This window comes from Littorina saxatilis, unplaced genomic scaffold (genome assembly GCF_037325665.1).
Source record: "Littorina saxatilis isolate snail1 unplaced genomic scaffold, US_GU_Lsax_2.0 scaffold_434, whole genome shotgun sequence".
Lineage (NCBI taxonomy): Eukaryota > Metazoa > Mollusca > Gastropoda > Littorinimorpha > Littorinidae > Littorina > Littorina saxatilis.
Window position 1 is genome coordinate 1 of NW_027127008.1, and position 12,500 is coordinate 12,500.

A 12,500-nucleotide genomic window follows, 5' to 3' on the forward strand; every position below is an offset into this window, starting at 1 on the left:
TCATTCCACTGTCCCTAGAACATTTACTGTCTGTCCGTGACGTCATTTCTTGATGACGATAAACTTTGTAAATGAAATCATGCGCTTGTCAGTGAAGAACAAGCGATGTGTTGAGTGAATTTATTCTCCGTATTTTAAAACGATAAAAATGTCACTCGGGTTGTTGTTGTCGGTGTCGGTGGTGATGGTGGCGGATGATGGTGGATGTCGTGGTAGAGGATGATGTTGTCGTCGTAGTTGTCAGAGAGCGGCAGGTTGTAAGGACAGGTATTGCTGAGTTTCAGTAAATTGATTTAATAAAATGTTGAATTTCAGTTCAACGGTTGTTGTTGTTGTTGTTGTTGTTGTTGTTGTTGTTGTTGTTGTTGTTGTTAGACATCGCTGGACGTTGCGGGATGTATAGTCGAGACAGGTGGTGGTGGTGGCGGTGACGAGATGTGGGTGTCACTCAGTGTCGCTGTCGCTGTCTATGTCTCAACATTCTTCACCCAGATCACCTGGGCCGTGGACCGCGACATGGATCTCAGGCGGCCGGTAAGGTCAACATGACCAGCACCAGACCCAGTGTCCAGGTAGACGACGACGTGTCTCTCCAAGCCCCATACTGTGTTCTCATTGGCCACCGTCACCGCCTCGTCTCGACCCCTACCTGCCGCTCTCTGTGTGGGACCTGACGTCATTTCAGCCAGTTGTCTAACGGCCTCTGTGTCGTTATGAGCCACCTTACGGGTGGGGACGCCGCGTGACTCGAGGCCCCGGATGAAGGGTGCTGGTGAGTAGCGGTGATCATCCGGTGTGTCTGTGTCACAGTTCATGCCACCCAGCACAAAGACGTCGCTGAAGGTGAGGCCGCCCTGCCCGTGGGGAGCGTTGTCTTGGCAACCTGAAACATCACACACACCGTCAACATTACATCGTCGTTGTGTAAGACACATCCACACCGACTGCAACAACAACAACAACAACAACAACACCACCAACAACAACAGCAACGACGACGACACCATCACCAGCAACAACAACCACGACACAAACAACAACGACGACCCATGTCTAACTTCCGCACCAACACCGGCTACAGCAACACGTGAACAGAGACTACAACTACATCAGCAGCACCACAACCACCTGGAAATAGGAAAAACAATTTTATATTATTCAGTGTTCCACACCTCACCTTGGCAGACTTGTGACGATATTATGTAACGACGTCACAGTAAATGACGTAAATACCAACATTCCTTGTAAGTTTAATGACGTCATTGAAATGTTGTACACCAACCTGACTGACACTTACTGCATTGAGAGAGAGAGAGAGAGAGAGAGAGAGAGAGAGAGAGAGAGAGAGAGAGAGAGAGAGAGAGAGAGAGAGAGAGAGAGAGAGAGAGAGAGAGAGAGAGAGAGAGACAGGCAGACAGACGGCAGGCGGACAGACAGACAGACAGACGGACAGACAGACAGACAGACAGACAGACAGACAGACAGACAGACAGACAGACAGACAGACAGACAGACAGACAGACAGACAGACAGACAGACAGAGGTGTACTGACCGACACGAAGATCTCGCAGCATGTCTGCCACCAGCTCCCCGCACCGTGCACACCGCCATGTATCGTCACCCTCATGTCCCTGTCTGTCACCGCGGTACCTATCACCATAGTGATCAACCGTCAGGACAGGTGGGCCGTCGCACGGTGCGGACACTGGCGGCCTGGTGTAGGCCGGGACCGTTCCATCCTTCATATCACGAGCCTGCTCCACCTCTCTCACCACAGCAGGTGGACTTCTCAGGGGCTGCGTCAGGTAGCGGACGTGACGCTTCATGTCGGCAGGTACATCTAGCTTAACGCCTGCTGCCCACAGGGTGAACCTGACGTGTCGTTGTTTTAACGCCCGGTAGATCTCTGCGATGACGTCACTGTAACAGAACAGACAGGTGTGTCAGTGTTTATAAACAGAACAGACAGGTGTGTTATAGTTATCACACAACTATTGTTTTAACGCAGTGTAGATCTTCGTGATGACGTCACAGCAACAGAACGGACAGGTGTGTCAGTGCATGATTACACCTGAAATTACGAAACTGATTAAAACAAAACAAAAACGCCAGGCAAAAAGGAAGTCACAAAGATTGCTGTTCAGGATAAGAATCACAGTGAACCTGAAATAAAATGACGCAATGATTAATAATGACGTAAACAGAATGACGTTATTTCGCTCCACTCTTCGTTACCTTGACCAAGTTTTTCCAATGGCAGACAAAGAAAGGGTGGCGCCTGATGAGACAGGTTGATGACATCACTGATCAGTACACACCGCCGTGACAGTTGCTGAATTCACATTCTACATCTAATAAACATGTCCCAGTCTATTATTCAAACTTGAAAATAAAGAGCCATTACTTCCACATAAATCTTCCGAATTTCTTGACCAAAAGCACACGAATTACCTCGTCATAGAAAAGGTGTGAATATAATAACATTTGTGAATTATCAGACTTCCTTCCAACAAACACGACCACACCGGCCAACACAAGAGTGACAGGAGGCAGTGTTAGATTCAGTGTACAGCGTCATTCTTACCACTCAGCCTCATCGGCCAGGATGTGCACGCGTCCGTGTGTCTGTGCGTGTTGACACAGCTCCTCCACCCAGGCCTGCACTTTCTCCTTGCTTCCCTCTGTCCATCCTAGCAAGTTCCGTACCCCCGCCATGTTGACGAGCTGCACGCTGCCGGCTCCCTGTCCGGCAGTCTCTCTCACCTGATGACGCACAAGGTAAGCAGCAGCAGCGCCATCATCACTCGTCTGAAGAACGAAGACTGTGGCGCAGCCCTTCCTCAGCAGAAACAAACCTTTTATTATCAAGACTATGCTTTTTGAAGTGCCCGTCGGGCCCCAGAGGATTCTCACGTCGACGTCGTAGTCGTCTGGCGGCTCCTCCAAGACTTGAAACTGCTGCGGGAACAAAGCTATACATGTCATTGGTCGACCATGCTCCATTCCAACAGCGTGAACAAGATGGCCCTGGGTCCACAGCTGTAGTCGTGGCTGTCTGCTGAGGAATAGCTCAATCGTTGTCAGTGGTATGGAGAATCTGTCAGCATACACATTTACACACATTATTAGGTATAATTATATCACACACACACCACACACACAGGCACAACACTCACACACACACACACACACACACACACACACACACACACCACACACACACACACACACCCACACACACACACACACACACACATGCACCAACCCACATGCAACGTGTAAATGTAAGCGAAAGGTCATGCAAAAATACACATCTGAAAATGTCATTTAAGGCATAAAAATTACAGTAGATGTCTAGAGAGAGAGAGAGAGAGAGAGAGAGAGAGAGAGAGACAGAGACAGAGAGAGAGACAGAGACAGACAGACAGAGACACAGAGAGAGACAGACAGACAGAGAGACGGACAGACAGACAGAGAGAGAGGTCGGGGGGAGGGGGGGAGAAACAAAGAAAGAAAGATAGATGACGTTAGGCCAAGTAATAATAAACGTGCGTGCGTGCGCTTCACCGATATGATAGTTGATACAGCTATGCAACAGTACCTGGCAACCAACTGTGTGTAGGTAGCTGTATCCATGGCATGGTCCCCGCCCTCATTCCGTTCCAAGCTCGCCCTCCACCACGCGTCGAGCCTTGTCTGGTCAGCCATGTCGTCCTCACAAAGACATACGTGGCTGACATTCCGACCTGACTCGACGCTGAGGCCTTCCTGCAACTCCTGTAACTGAGGTCAACACACACGGACTGTAAACAATGCGGGAAATGGCACAAGGGGTGGTTTAATACACGATGCACACACAGACAGTGTAACATTAGGCCTACCTGAGTTGGAAATCTCTTCATTCCTGCTTTAGTGTTTACCAGCCTAAAAGACAACTTTCTGGACAAAAGCAAACCATCTTTTCGGAAAAGAGTTTCCCGTTTGTGGTGACGCGCATTAGGCTACGTTAAGTACAAGTGACGTCGTTTTCGCGACAAAAAAAATGACGTCTACTATTCCAGGGCACTGTTCTTAGAGCTCCAGTGAAAAATAAAAAGCAAATGCTCATTTGACTCGCCTTCGTCTTGTCCCACAACAATGTAACCCGCCACCCCCCCCCCCCCCCACCTTTTAGGACCCCCCTCCCCCATGGAAGACTCCCGCCACCACCCCTCCCACAAGAGTCCCTCCCTTCTTATACAACCACCCCCTTTATGCCCGACCTCCCCCAATAAGACCCTTTTTGTTTTTAAAGATTGTTTGTTCATAACCTCTGTCAGCTAACCCACATTTAAGACTTTACCCCAATAAAAAACAAAACAATATAAAATTCCTCTTTCACTTTCAGCTTCATAAATTAAATGTTCAAGAGAAACGTTGGCATCAGAATAATCGACAAAAACTTGATCAAAAGTGTGACCTGTAATATTCCAGATATGTTCAGTGGTGATCATCTTGTCCAGCAAACATGTCCATGCTATTACTGTGAACATTTACGAAACAAGCTACATTTTGGTCATGTCTGCTGATTAATAACACCTACAATTGTGGGAAATGTGGAGGCTTTGTTTCCAAAATATCTGAAACAAAACTCAACTTAAAAAGTTGAAGAGCATGACCCCGCTGTGACCCCAACATTTGACGAAGGTCAATCAAATCGGGGTCAAATCGGAAGATTATCAAATACCAGAAGTCTGAAAATGTTTAAAGGTCTAGCTTCAAAATCATCCCAGATAATCTTAACGTTAAGTTTTTTGATCGGACATACGGACGGACACTGCACACAGTGTGTGGACTAAGAGCATAGCGCTATGAACTAGCCCTTACTTTACGTTGGTGAACAAAGCTGTCTGTCAATCTCTCTCTCTCTCTCTCTCTCTCTCTCTCTCTCTCTCTCTCTCTCTCTCTCTCTCTCTCTCTCTCTCTCTCTCTCTCTCTCTCTCTCTCTCTCTCTCTCTCTCTCTCTCTCTCTCTCTCTCTCTCTCTCTCTCTCTCTCTCTCTCTCTCTCTCTCTCTCTCTCTCTCTCTCTCTCTCTCTCTCTCTCTCTACTTCTCTCCTGCGTGCGTCTGTTTTTGCGTGTGTGAGCGAGTGTAGGTCAAGGGTTAACTTACATCGCTCATGTTTTCCAGCACCTCCTCCAGACAGCGTCTCGTTGTGTCGGGCAGGACAATGGCCTGGTGGAGGGCTGGCTGTGTGACCAGGTCACCCAGAACAGAGCGCCTCACAACATCTCTGGCTTGCTTCAGGTACGCAGCGGCCTTCTTTAGTTCTTCTTGAACTGCAAGGGGGTCGTCTTCTGTCTGAGGTATGATTGCCGCCATCATTATCCCACGCTCGCGATGTATGACGATCAGGTCAACAAAGTCCTCCTTCAGGTTCAACGGCTCTGCTTTGACGCTGTTCGTGTTCCTGGCGGCTGCACCAGTATAGATGCTTTGGGTATCAGCACCATATACACCAAGTTTAGCTTGAGTCAGAATTACCATAATTTCCTTTTCCCTCGCGGCTTTGTCCTTTATCTGATTCATGCAGTGGTGGACATTTTTCAGCACTCTGTCTATGTGGACAGTGTCCCTGACCTCTATACTCTCATCTATGTCTATTTGTTGCTGTGTTTTCAGTACCTGGATTCTCTCACCTTCTCCGGTATATGCCATTTTCTCATGCACAGTGTCCATGTGAGCCGGGGGGATTATGTATGATTCGCTCTCAAGGTGAGGGAACCAGGCGTTGAGAAACTCTCTCTGGAATCAAAGACATGATGATGTACTGTCTGCTCACTTCTAGTATCATTCACAACCTACGTCAACTATGAAGACAGTGAAAATACAGACACCAAATAGGGACTTATGTCTGGTTGGTGGTTCACACAATATTTGCCTAGAACACAGCAGATAATTGTTTAAAAAAAAGTTGCTCTATGATGTAAATTCAAAATGAAAAACAAAAACAAGGAAAACAACAACAACAACAACAACAACAACAACAACAACAACAACAACAACAACAACAACAACAACAACAACAACAACAACAAGAGTAAAACTAATGATAATGCACCTTATTCATTTGAAACATAACTTCAAGTCTTACAATATGAGATTTCGCTGTGTGTTTTTTTTCTGAGATGAATTTACCTCATGGTCTGACAACCTTAACACTTGGTCCTCTGATTCCTGTGATCTTGCCATCAAGGGCGGGGCAGGAGAGGCAGCCTGGTTCCCCGGTGACCCAGAGGTACTGCACGGCGGAGCACATTCCACAGCCGGTCCCTGTGTGATGTGCATGATATAACCGTCACTTCTGTCATAGCACTGTTCATATATGTAATGATCATGATATTACCGTCATTTTTGTCATAGCACTGTTCATATATGTACTATGCATGATATTACCGTCACTTCTGTCATAGCGATGTTTATATGTGTGGTTTGCATGATATGACCGTCACTTCTGTCATAGCGATGTTTATATGTGTGGTTTGCATGATATGACCGTCACTTCTGTCATAGCGATGTTTATATGTGTGGTTTGCATGATATTACAGTCACTTCTGTCATAGCGTTGTTTTAGATAGTGTGACTCACCTTATTGTCATGCAATAGTATGTGAACGTGTTTCCTCACATGGTACTCAGAAAAAATGTTCAAACATTATTTTATTTTCCTGTGCGTGTGTGGGCCAAAACGCCCATGTACACCCATGGTTTAGCACGAAGAGGATTGTATGTGCTTGACCCTATGTTGCGTCGGCCATATAATTATACTCTACTCTATGTCGTGGGATGCATGCTGGGTATTTTCATGTTTCTATAATTCCCCGACATGGATTTCAGGATCTTTACCATTTTTACCTGGTTTTGTGCCACAAAATGGGGGGCCGGGGGGGGGGGGGGGGGGGGGCAAGCAGGTATGCAAATAAAGTGAGTGACCCGGGAGATCGGAACATCTGTTGTCTTTATCAAGCAGGTGGCGGGGTTCCAAACACTCGACCATCAACTTGGCTGTTGCGATCGTCATCAATGAGGAATGTTCAGTCTATTTGCATTTATCGACACTGACACGGACAATGCATGTATACGACCCCCAACACATTGACAGATTAGATCGGCCGTGTAGGAGCTGAGGGGGAGGAGAGGGGGACAGGAGAGACAGAGATAGACATACAGAGATAGGCAGACAGAGATAGACATAGACAGACAGATCTAGACAGAGATATATACAGGCAGATATAGACAGACAGACAGACAGAGATAGACAGACAGACAGAGACAGACAGACAGAGATAGACAGACAAAGATAGAGAGACAGAGATAGACAGACAGAGATAGAGAGACAGAGATAGACAGGCAGAGATAGACAGACAGAGATAGACAGACAGAGATAAACAGACACAGATAGACAGACACAGATAAACAGACACAGATAGACAGACATAGATAGACAGACAGAGATAGACAGACAGAGATAGACAGACAGAGATAGACAGACAGAGATAGACAGACAGAGATAGACAGACAGAGATAGACAGACAGAGACAGACAGACAGAGATAGACAGACAGAGATAGAGAGACAGAGATAGACAGGCAGAGATAGACAGACAGAGATAGACAGACAGAGATAAACAGACACAGATAGACAGACACAGATAAACAGACAGAGATGGGTTGGTTGGCTGGTTATTGTTTGTTGTTTAATGTGCCTACAACCTGTGGCGATAAATTTGTAGACGGTTCTAAAAACCGCATGTCTTGAACACTTCTTGTCAAATCTTAATAAAAGCCTTAATCTCCTGTAAACATGTAAACCTGTGAAAGTATTCATTCTTATTCATTCTTTCCTGTTTTACAAAGTACTTTTGGGGGCTTACTGATTTGTTTATTTAGTGTAAGGGAAGGAACTGTGTTTGTTCTTGACCAATGTAATGTCAGGATTACTTTCCCTTTGATTGTCAGGGAGTCAGGAATCAGTGTTTTAGAACTCTCAGGAATGTTGTCTTAGTCAATTCAGAAAGGAATTAGTGACACAAGATTATTTGAAGTATGTGAATGTTATTTTTTTTATTTTAATGAGTTTTTAGGCTTAGCTGTTTTATTTTTAAAGTAGTCAGTTATAATTATTTACAGCACTTTTTGGTTTCATAAGTACTTTTTCATTGGCAACATAAGATAGTCATAGAATGCAAAGAATCTTGTGGTCATCTTGAATAATGGAGAAGATTATTCATTGAAAGAAACTGAAGTGACATGATGAAATAGGCATTGGGGCGGGCATATAGCTCAGTTGGTTGCGCGCTGGATTTGTATTCAGTTGGCCGCTGTCAGCGTGAGTTCGATCCCAGGTTCGGCGGAAATTTATTTCAGAGTCAACTTTGTGTGCAGACTCTCTTCGGTGTCCGAACCCTCCCCCCGTGTACACTACATTGGGTGTTTCCTGGCAAAATTGCTTAGGCACAGTTAATAATTGTCTACCTATACCCGTGTGACTTGGAATAATAGGCCGTGAAAGGTAAATATGCGCCGAAATGGCTGCAATCTACTGGCCGTATAAAATGTCATCTCACACGGCATCACTGCAGAGCGCCTAGAACTGTACCCACGGAAAATGCGCGATATAAGCGTCATTGATTGATTGATTGATTGATATAGTTGTACAATATGTATTTTAAGAATTAGATGATAACAAATATAGTTTTTGTATTTGTTTTAGATTTTGGTTTGAAGATTAACATTTTTGCATTTTAGAAGTAAATCGAAGATCTCTTTTCATTCAGTAATTTTAGTGGATAAAATGTGGAACATCAAACATACTGTTCTGTTACATTGTGTGGATCGTGAAAATAGTTAAACGTAATAGGTTACCCCACCATACCCTCGGACAAATTAGCTGACACATTTACTATAAGTCTTAGCAGGTTTACAAACAATTGGAGAGAGAGACGTCTGAAGTCTGAAGCCTTGGGCATGGGCCCTTTTCATGGAGATGAGCACATGTCTACACTGTTCAGTGTCCCCTGTTGTCGTGAGAATGTACGTGCTGTATGTCTACACTGTTCAGTGTCCCCTGTTGTCGTGAGAATGTTCGTGCTGTATGTCTACACTGTTCAGTGTCCCCTGTTGTCGTGAGAATGTACGTGCTGTATGTCTACACTGTTCAGTGTCCTCTGTTGTCGTGAGAATGTACGTGCTGTATGTCTACACTGTTCAGTGTCCCCTGTTGTCGTGAGAATGTACGTACTGTATGTCTACACTGTTCAGTGTCCCCTGTTGTCGTGAGAATGTACGTGCTGTATGTCTACACTGTTCAGTGTCCCCTGTTGTCGTGAGAATGTACGTGCTGTATGTCTACACTGTTCAGTGTCCCCTGTTGTCGTGAGAATGTACGTGCTGTATGTCTACACTGTTCAGTGTCCTCTGTTGTCGTGAGAATGTACGTGATGTATGTCTACACTGTTCAGTGTCCTCTGTTGTCGTGAGAATGTACGTGCTGTGTGTCTACTTTGTTCAGTGTCCCCTGTTGTCGTGAGAATGTACGTGCTGTATGTCTACACTGTTCAGTCCGGTCTATGTAAACTACAACACATACGTCCAAACTGCATTGCATTCAGTATCATTTGCATTTTTGTGTTGATCCTCGGGGAGCATAGTTATCACATTATGTTGCGTTATTTTCAACCGCGGCCTTACAGTTCTATTAACCATGCCCTTCGGCAGTAGGCAATAAAGATGAAACAAAAGACAGTATGGTCCCCTCGGACCAACACAAACGCTAGTCTGCCAACAAGCCACCAAACATCTTACTTGACAATGGACAACACAATGCTATTAACAATACAATGCTATGGGCAACAAAATGTTATGGACAATACAATACAATAGACTGCACAATATTATGGACAATACAATGATAGTTATGCATGGACAATGCAATGTTTTGGACAATAAAATGATAGGTATGCATGGACAATACAATGTTCTGGACAATACAATGATAGGTATGCATGGACAACACAATGCAATGGGCAATAACAAAAATAAATATCTAATTTGGACAGTACAATGCGGCCAGTACAATATAATTTGGACAGTACAATATAATGTGGAAAATATATTATAATTTGGACGGTATACTATAATGTGGACAATACAATACAATTGATCGACAAAACAAAACAATGGTAAACACTATGGACAATACAAGACGGTGACAGCGGCCTACCTGGCGTGGTGTCTTCGGAATGGCCCCGCTACCTGACTGCTGGCTCGCCATTGTTCTCGTCTTGCCTCACCTAAAACAATAACACCACGTTACAAAATTAATCTGACAAAAACGAAGGATATCAATTAAAACAAATTGACGAACATTCAGACAGAAAAAGTTTGAATGAAATGACGGGAAGGAATTATTGTTCAGTTGGAGAACATAACGTCCCGTGGCAATGCTTTGTTGTTGTTGTTGTTATTGTTGTTGTTGCTGTTGTTGCTGTTGTTGCTGTTGTTGTTGTTGTTGTTGTTGTTGTTGTTGTATACTCGTACATTAGAGCGTTCGGAACTTTTCAGTCGCAAAAATAGTACCGACATAGAACAGCTTCTCAACCCATTGCGCTATCGAGGATTCAAGCTGTTGCCGGCTCGTTATTTGTTTGGTTGCTGGGTGTTTATGTAGAGGTTACACGCCGAGTCTCAGTGATTATCAAAAATAATGGTCGAAGTTAGCGGATCATGAAAAATGCGAGCTTTAGCGAGCTTTTTCATGACCGCGAACTGAGACCATTATTTTTGATAATCACTGAGACGAGGTGTGTAACCTCTTTATTCCTCCTTTCTTCAGTTATTCAAAGAAAAGAGGAGTTTTTTTGCGAAAGTTTGATCGAATCCTATTCTCTCAACCAGTCAACCTGCGCAGGCGATCGATTAATGCGCGGTTGTATAGTTCCGTGCAAATCATTCCATTCTGTTAACACTTCTTGTCAGTTTTCCTATTTTGGGCTAAAATCAAGTACACAGATATGCTGTTATTCTGCCGTGGCGGCAAAGGCAGATATTGTGTGTTCTGTATATGTTTTAGTATCGCTTAGGATAATGTTTTTTCGTCAAATGGGACTAGCAGACGAACTTTTGCACCCGTGTTCCAACGTTAAAAACTGTATGAAGTTCAGTTTTCTGGGGAAAATAGTGTATGAAACCCCTTTATGTTGTTTAAATTGATGAGATGTGTGCATTTGGTTGCGTGTGATCTGTTTATTAAATGAAATATTGTTGAAAACTGACCGTCGGATTGCAGTCTGTTGTCGAAGGAACTGAGTGAAAAGAAGGGGAACTACTCTTGTCGCTAGACAAAGTATGAGTTACTTGCCTTGGGAAATTGCTTGTGATGAACGGCTTGACGGCACGGCAGATGAGATTCAGAAAACAACCGAACTCATGGATTTTATATGGAGATTCATGTGTTCAGGCCTGTAGTTGTTCATTTAAATGCGGTATGTTTGTATTGTTTGCTCCAGAGATGTATACTTCGTACATTAGAGCGTTCGGAACTTTTCAGTCGTAAAAAGTAGTACCGAAACAGAACAACCTCTCAACCCATTGCACTATCGAGGATTCAGGCTGTTGCTGGGTCGTTATTTGTTTGGTTGATGGGTCATTATCGAAAAATAACTACCCCTACAAGTTTACAGAGGCAAAGAAGCAGAGGGGGGAATAACGAAAGATAACTAGCTCTGCATGTTTACAGAGGTAAAGGAGCAGAGGGGGGAATAATGCACAATAACACACAACATAAACAGATGTGTTAATTGACAGGACGTGCTGAATATCACCTGAGTTACCAACACGGAAGGAATATGGTGACAGTCAATGTGAAAGTGTACATACAACTGCTGGTGACAGCCTCGCGCTTTATTTGATCGTACACTCGGTCCGTATTATGTTATACACTGCACTCTGAGCTGTAACGATCCCGAGAGAAGAGCTATGAACACTTTACACACAGCCTGTAACAAGTCTCTACTGTGGTCATGACATGTTCGTACAGACACACACTGAGCTCTGAGCTGTAACGATCCCAAGAGAAGAGCTAAGAACACTTTACACACAGCCTGTAACACGTCTCTACTGTGGTCATGACATGTTCGTACAGACACACACTGAGCTCTGAGCTGTAACGATCCCAAGAGAAGAGCTATGAACACTTTACACACAGCCTGTAACACGTCTCTACTGTGGTCATGACATGTTCGTACAGACACACTCTGAGCTGTAACGATCCCAAGAGAAGAGCTATGAACACTTTACACACAGCCTGTAACAAGTCTCTACTGTGGTCATGACATGTTCGTACAGAAACACACTGAGCTCTGAGCTGTAACGATCCCAAGAGAAGAGCTATGAACACTTTACACACAGCCTGTAACACGTCTCTACTGTGGTCATGACAACAGGCATGTACAGACACACACTG

General features: G+C 44.4%; 1 protein-coding gene across 3 annotated transcripts in view; it reads right to left on the minus strand.

The window, feature by feature from the left end:
* Positions 1 to 12,500, minus strand: part of LOC138955470 (uncharacterized) — a 45,886-nt gene continuing 33,386 nt past the window's right edge. Inside the window, exons 1-8 of one of the 3 annotated variants that reach the window (XM_070327074.1) lie at positions 11,915 to 12,497; positions 10,260 to 10,329; positions 6,179 to 6,313; positions 5,153 to 5,785; positions 3,603 to 3,784; positions 2,586 to 3,098; positions 1,554 to 1,921; positions 1 to 883 (exon numbers count right to left, since the gene is read on the minus strand). In XM_070327074.1, the coding sequence (XP_070183175.1) occupies positions 468 to 883; positions 1,554 to 1,921; positions 2,586 to 3,098; positions 3,603 to 3,784; positions 5,153 to 5,785; positions 6,179 to 6,313; positions 10,260 to 10,310 (2,298 nt within the window). In that variant the 5' untranslated portion in view covers positions 10,311 to 10,329; positions 11,915 to 12,497 and the 3' untranslated portion in view covers positions 1 to 467. Of the gene's footprint in view, positions 884 to 1,553; positions 1,922 to 2,585; positions 3,099 to 3,602; positions 3,785 to 5,152; positions 5,786 to 6,178; positions 6,314 to 10,259; positions 10,330 to 11,914; positions 12,498 to 12,500 lie in introns of those variants that run through there. The other 2 variants (XM_070327073.1, XM_070327072.1) reach the window with 2 other exon arrangements.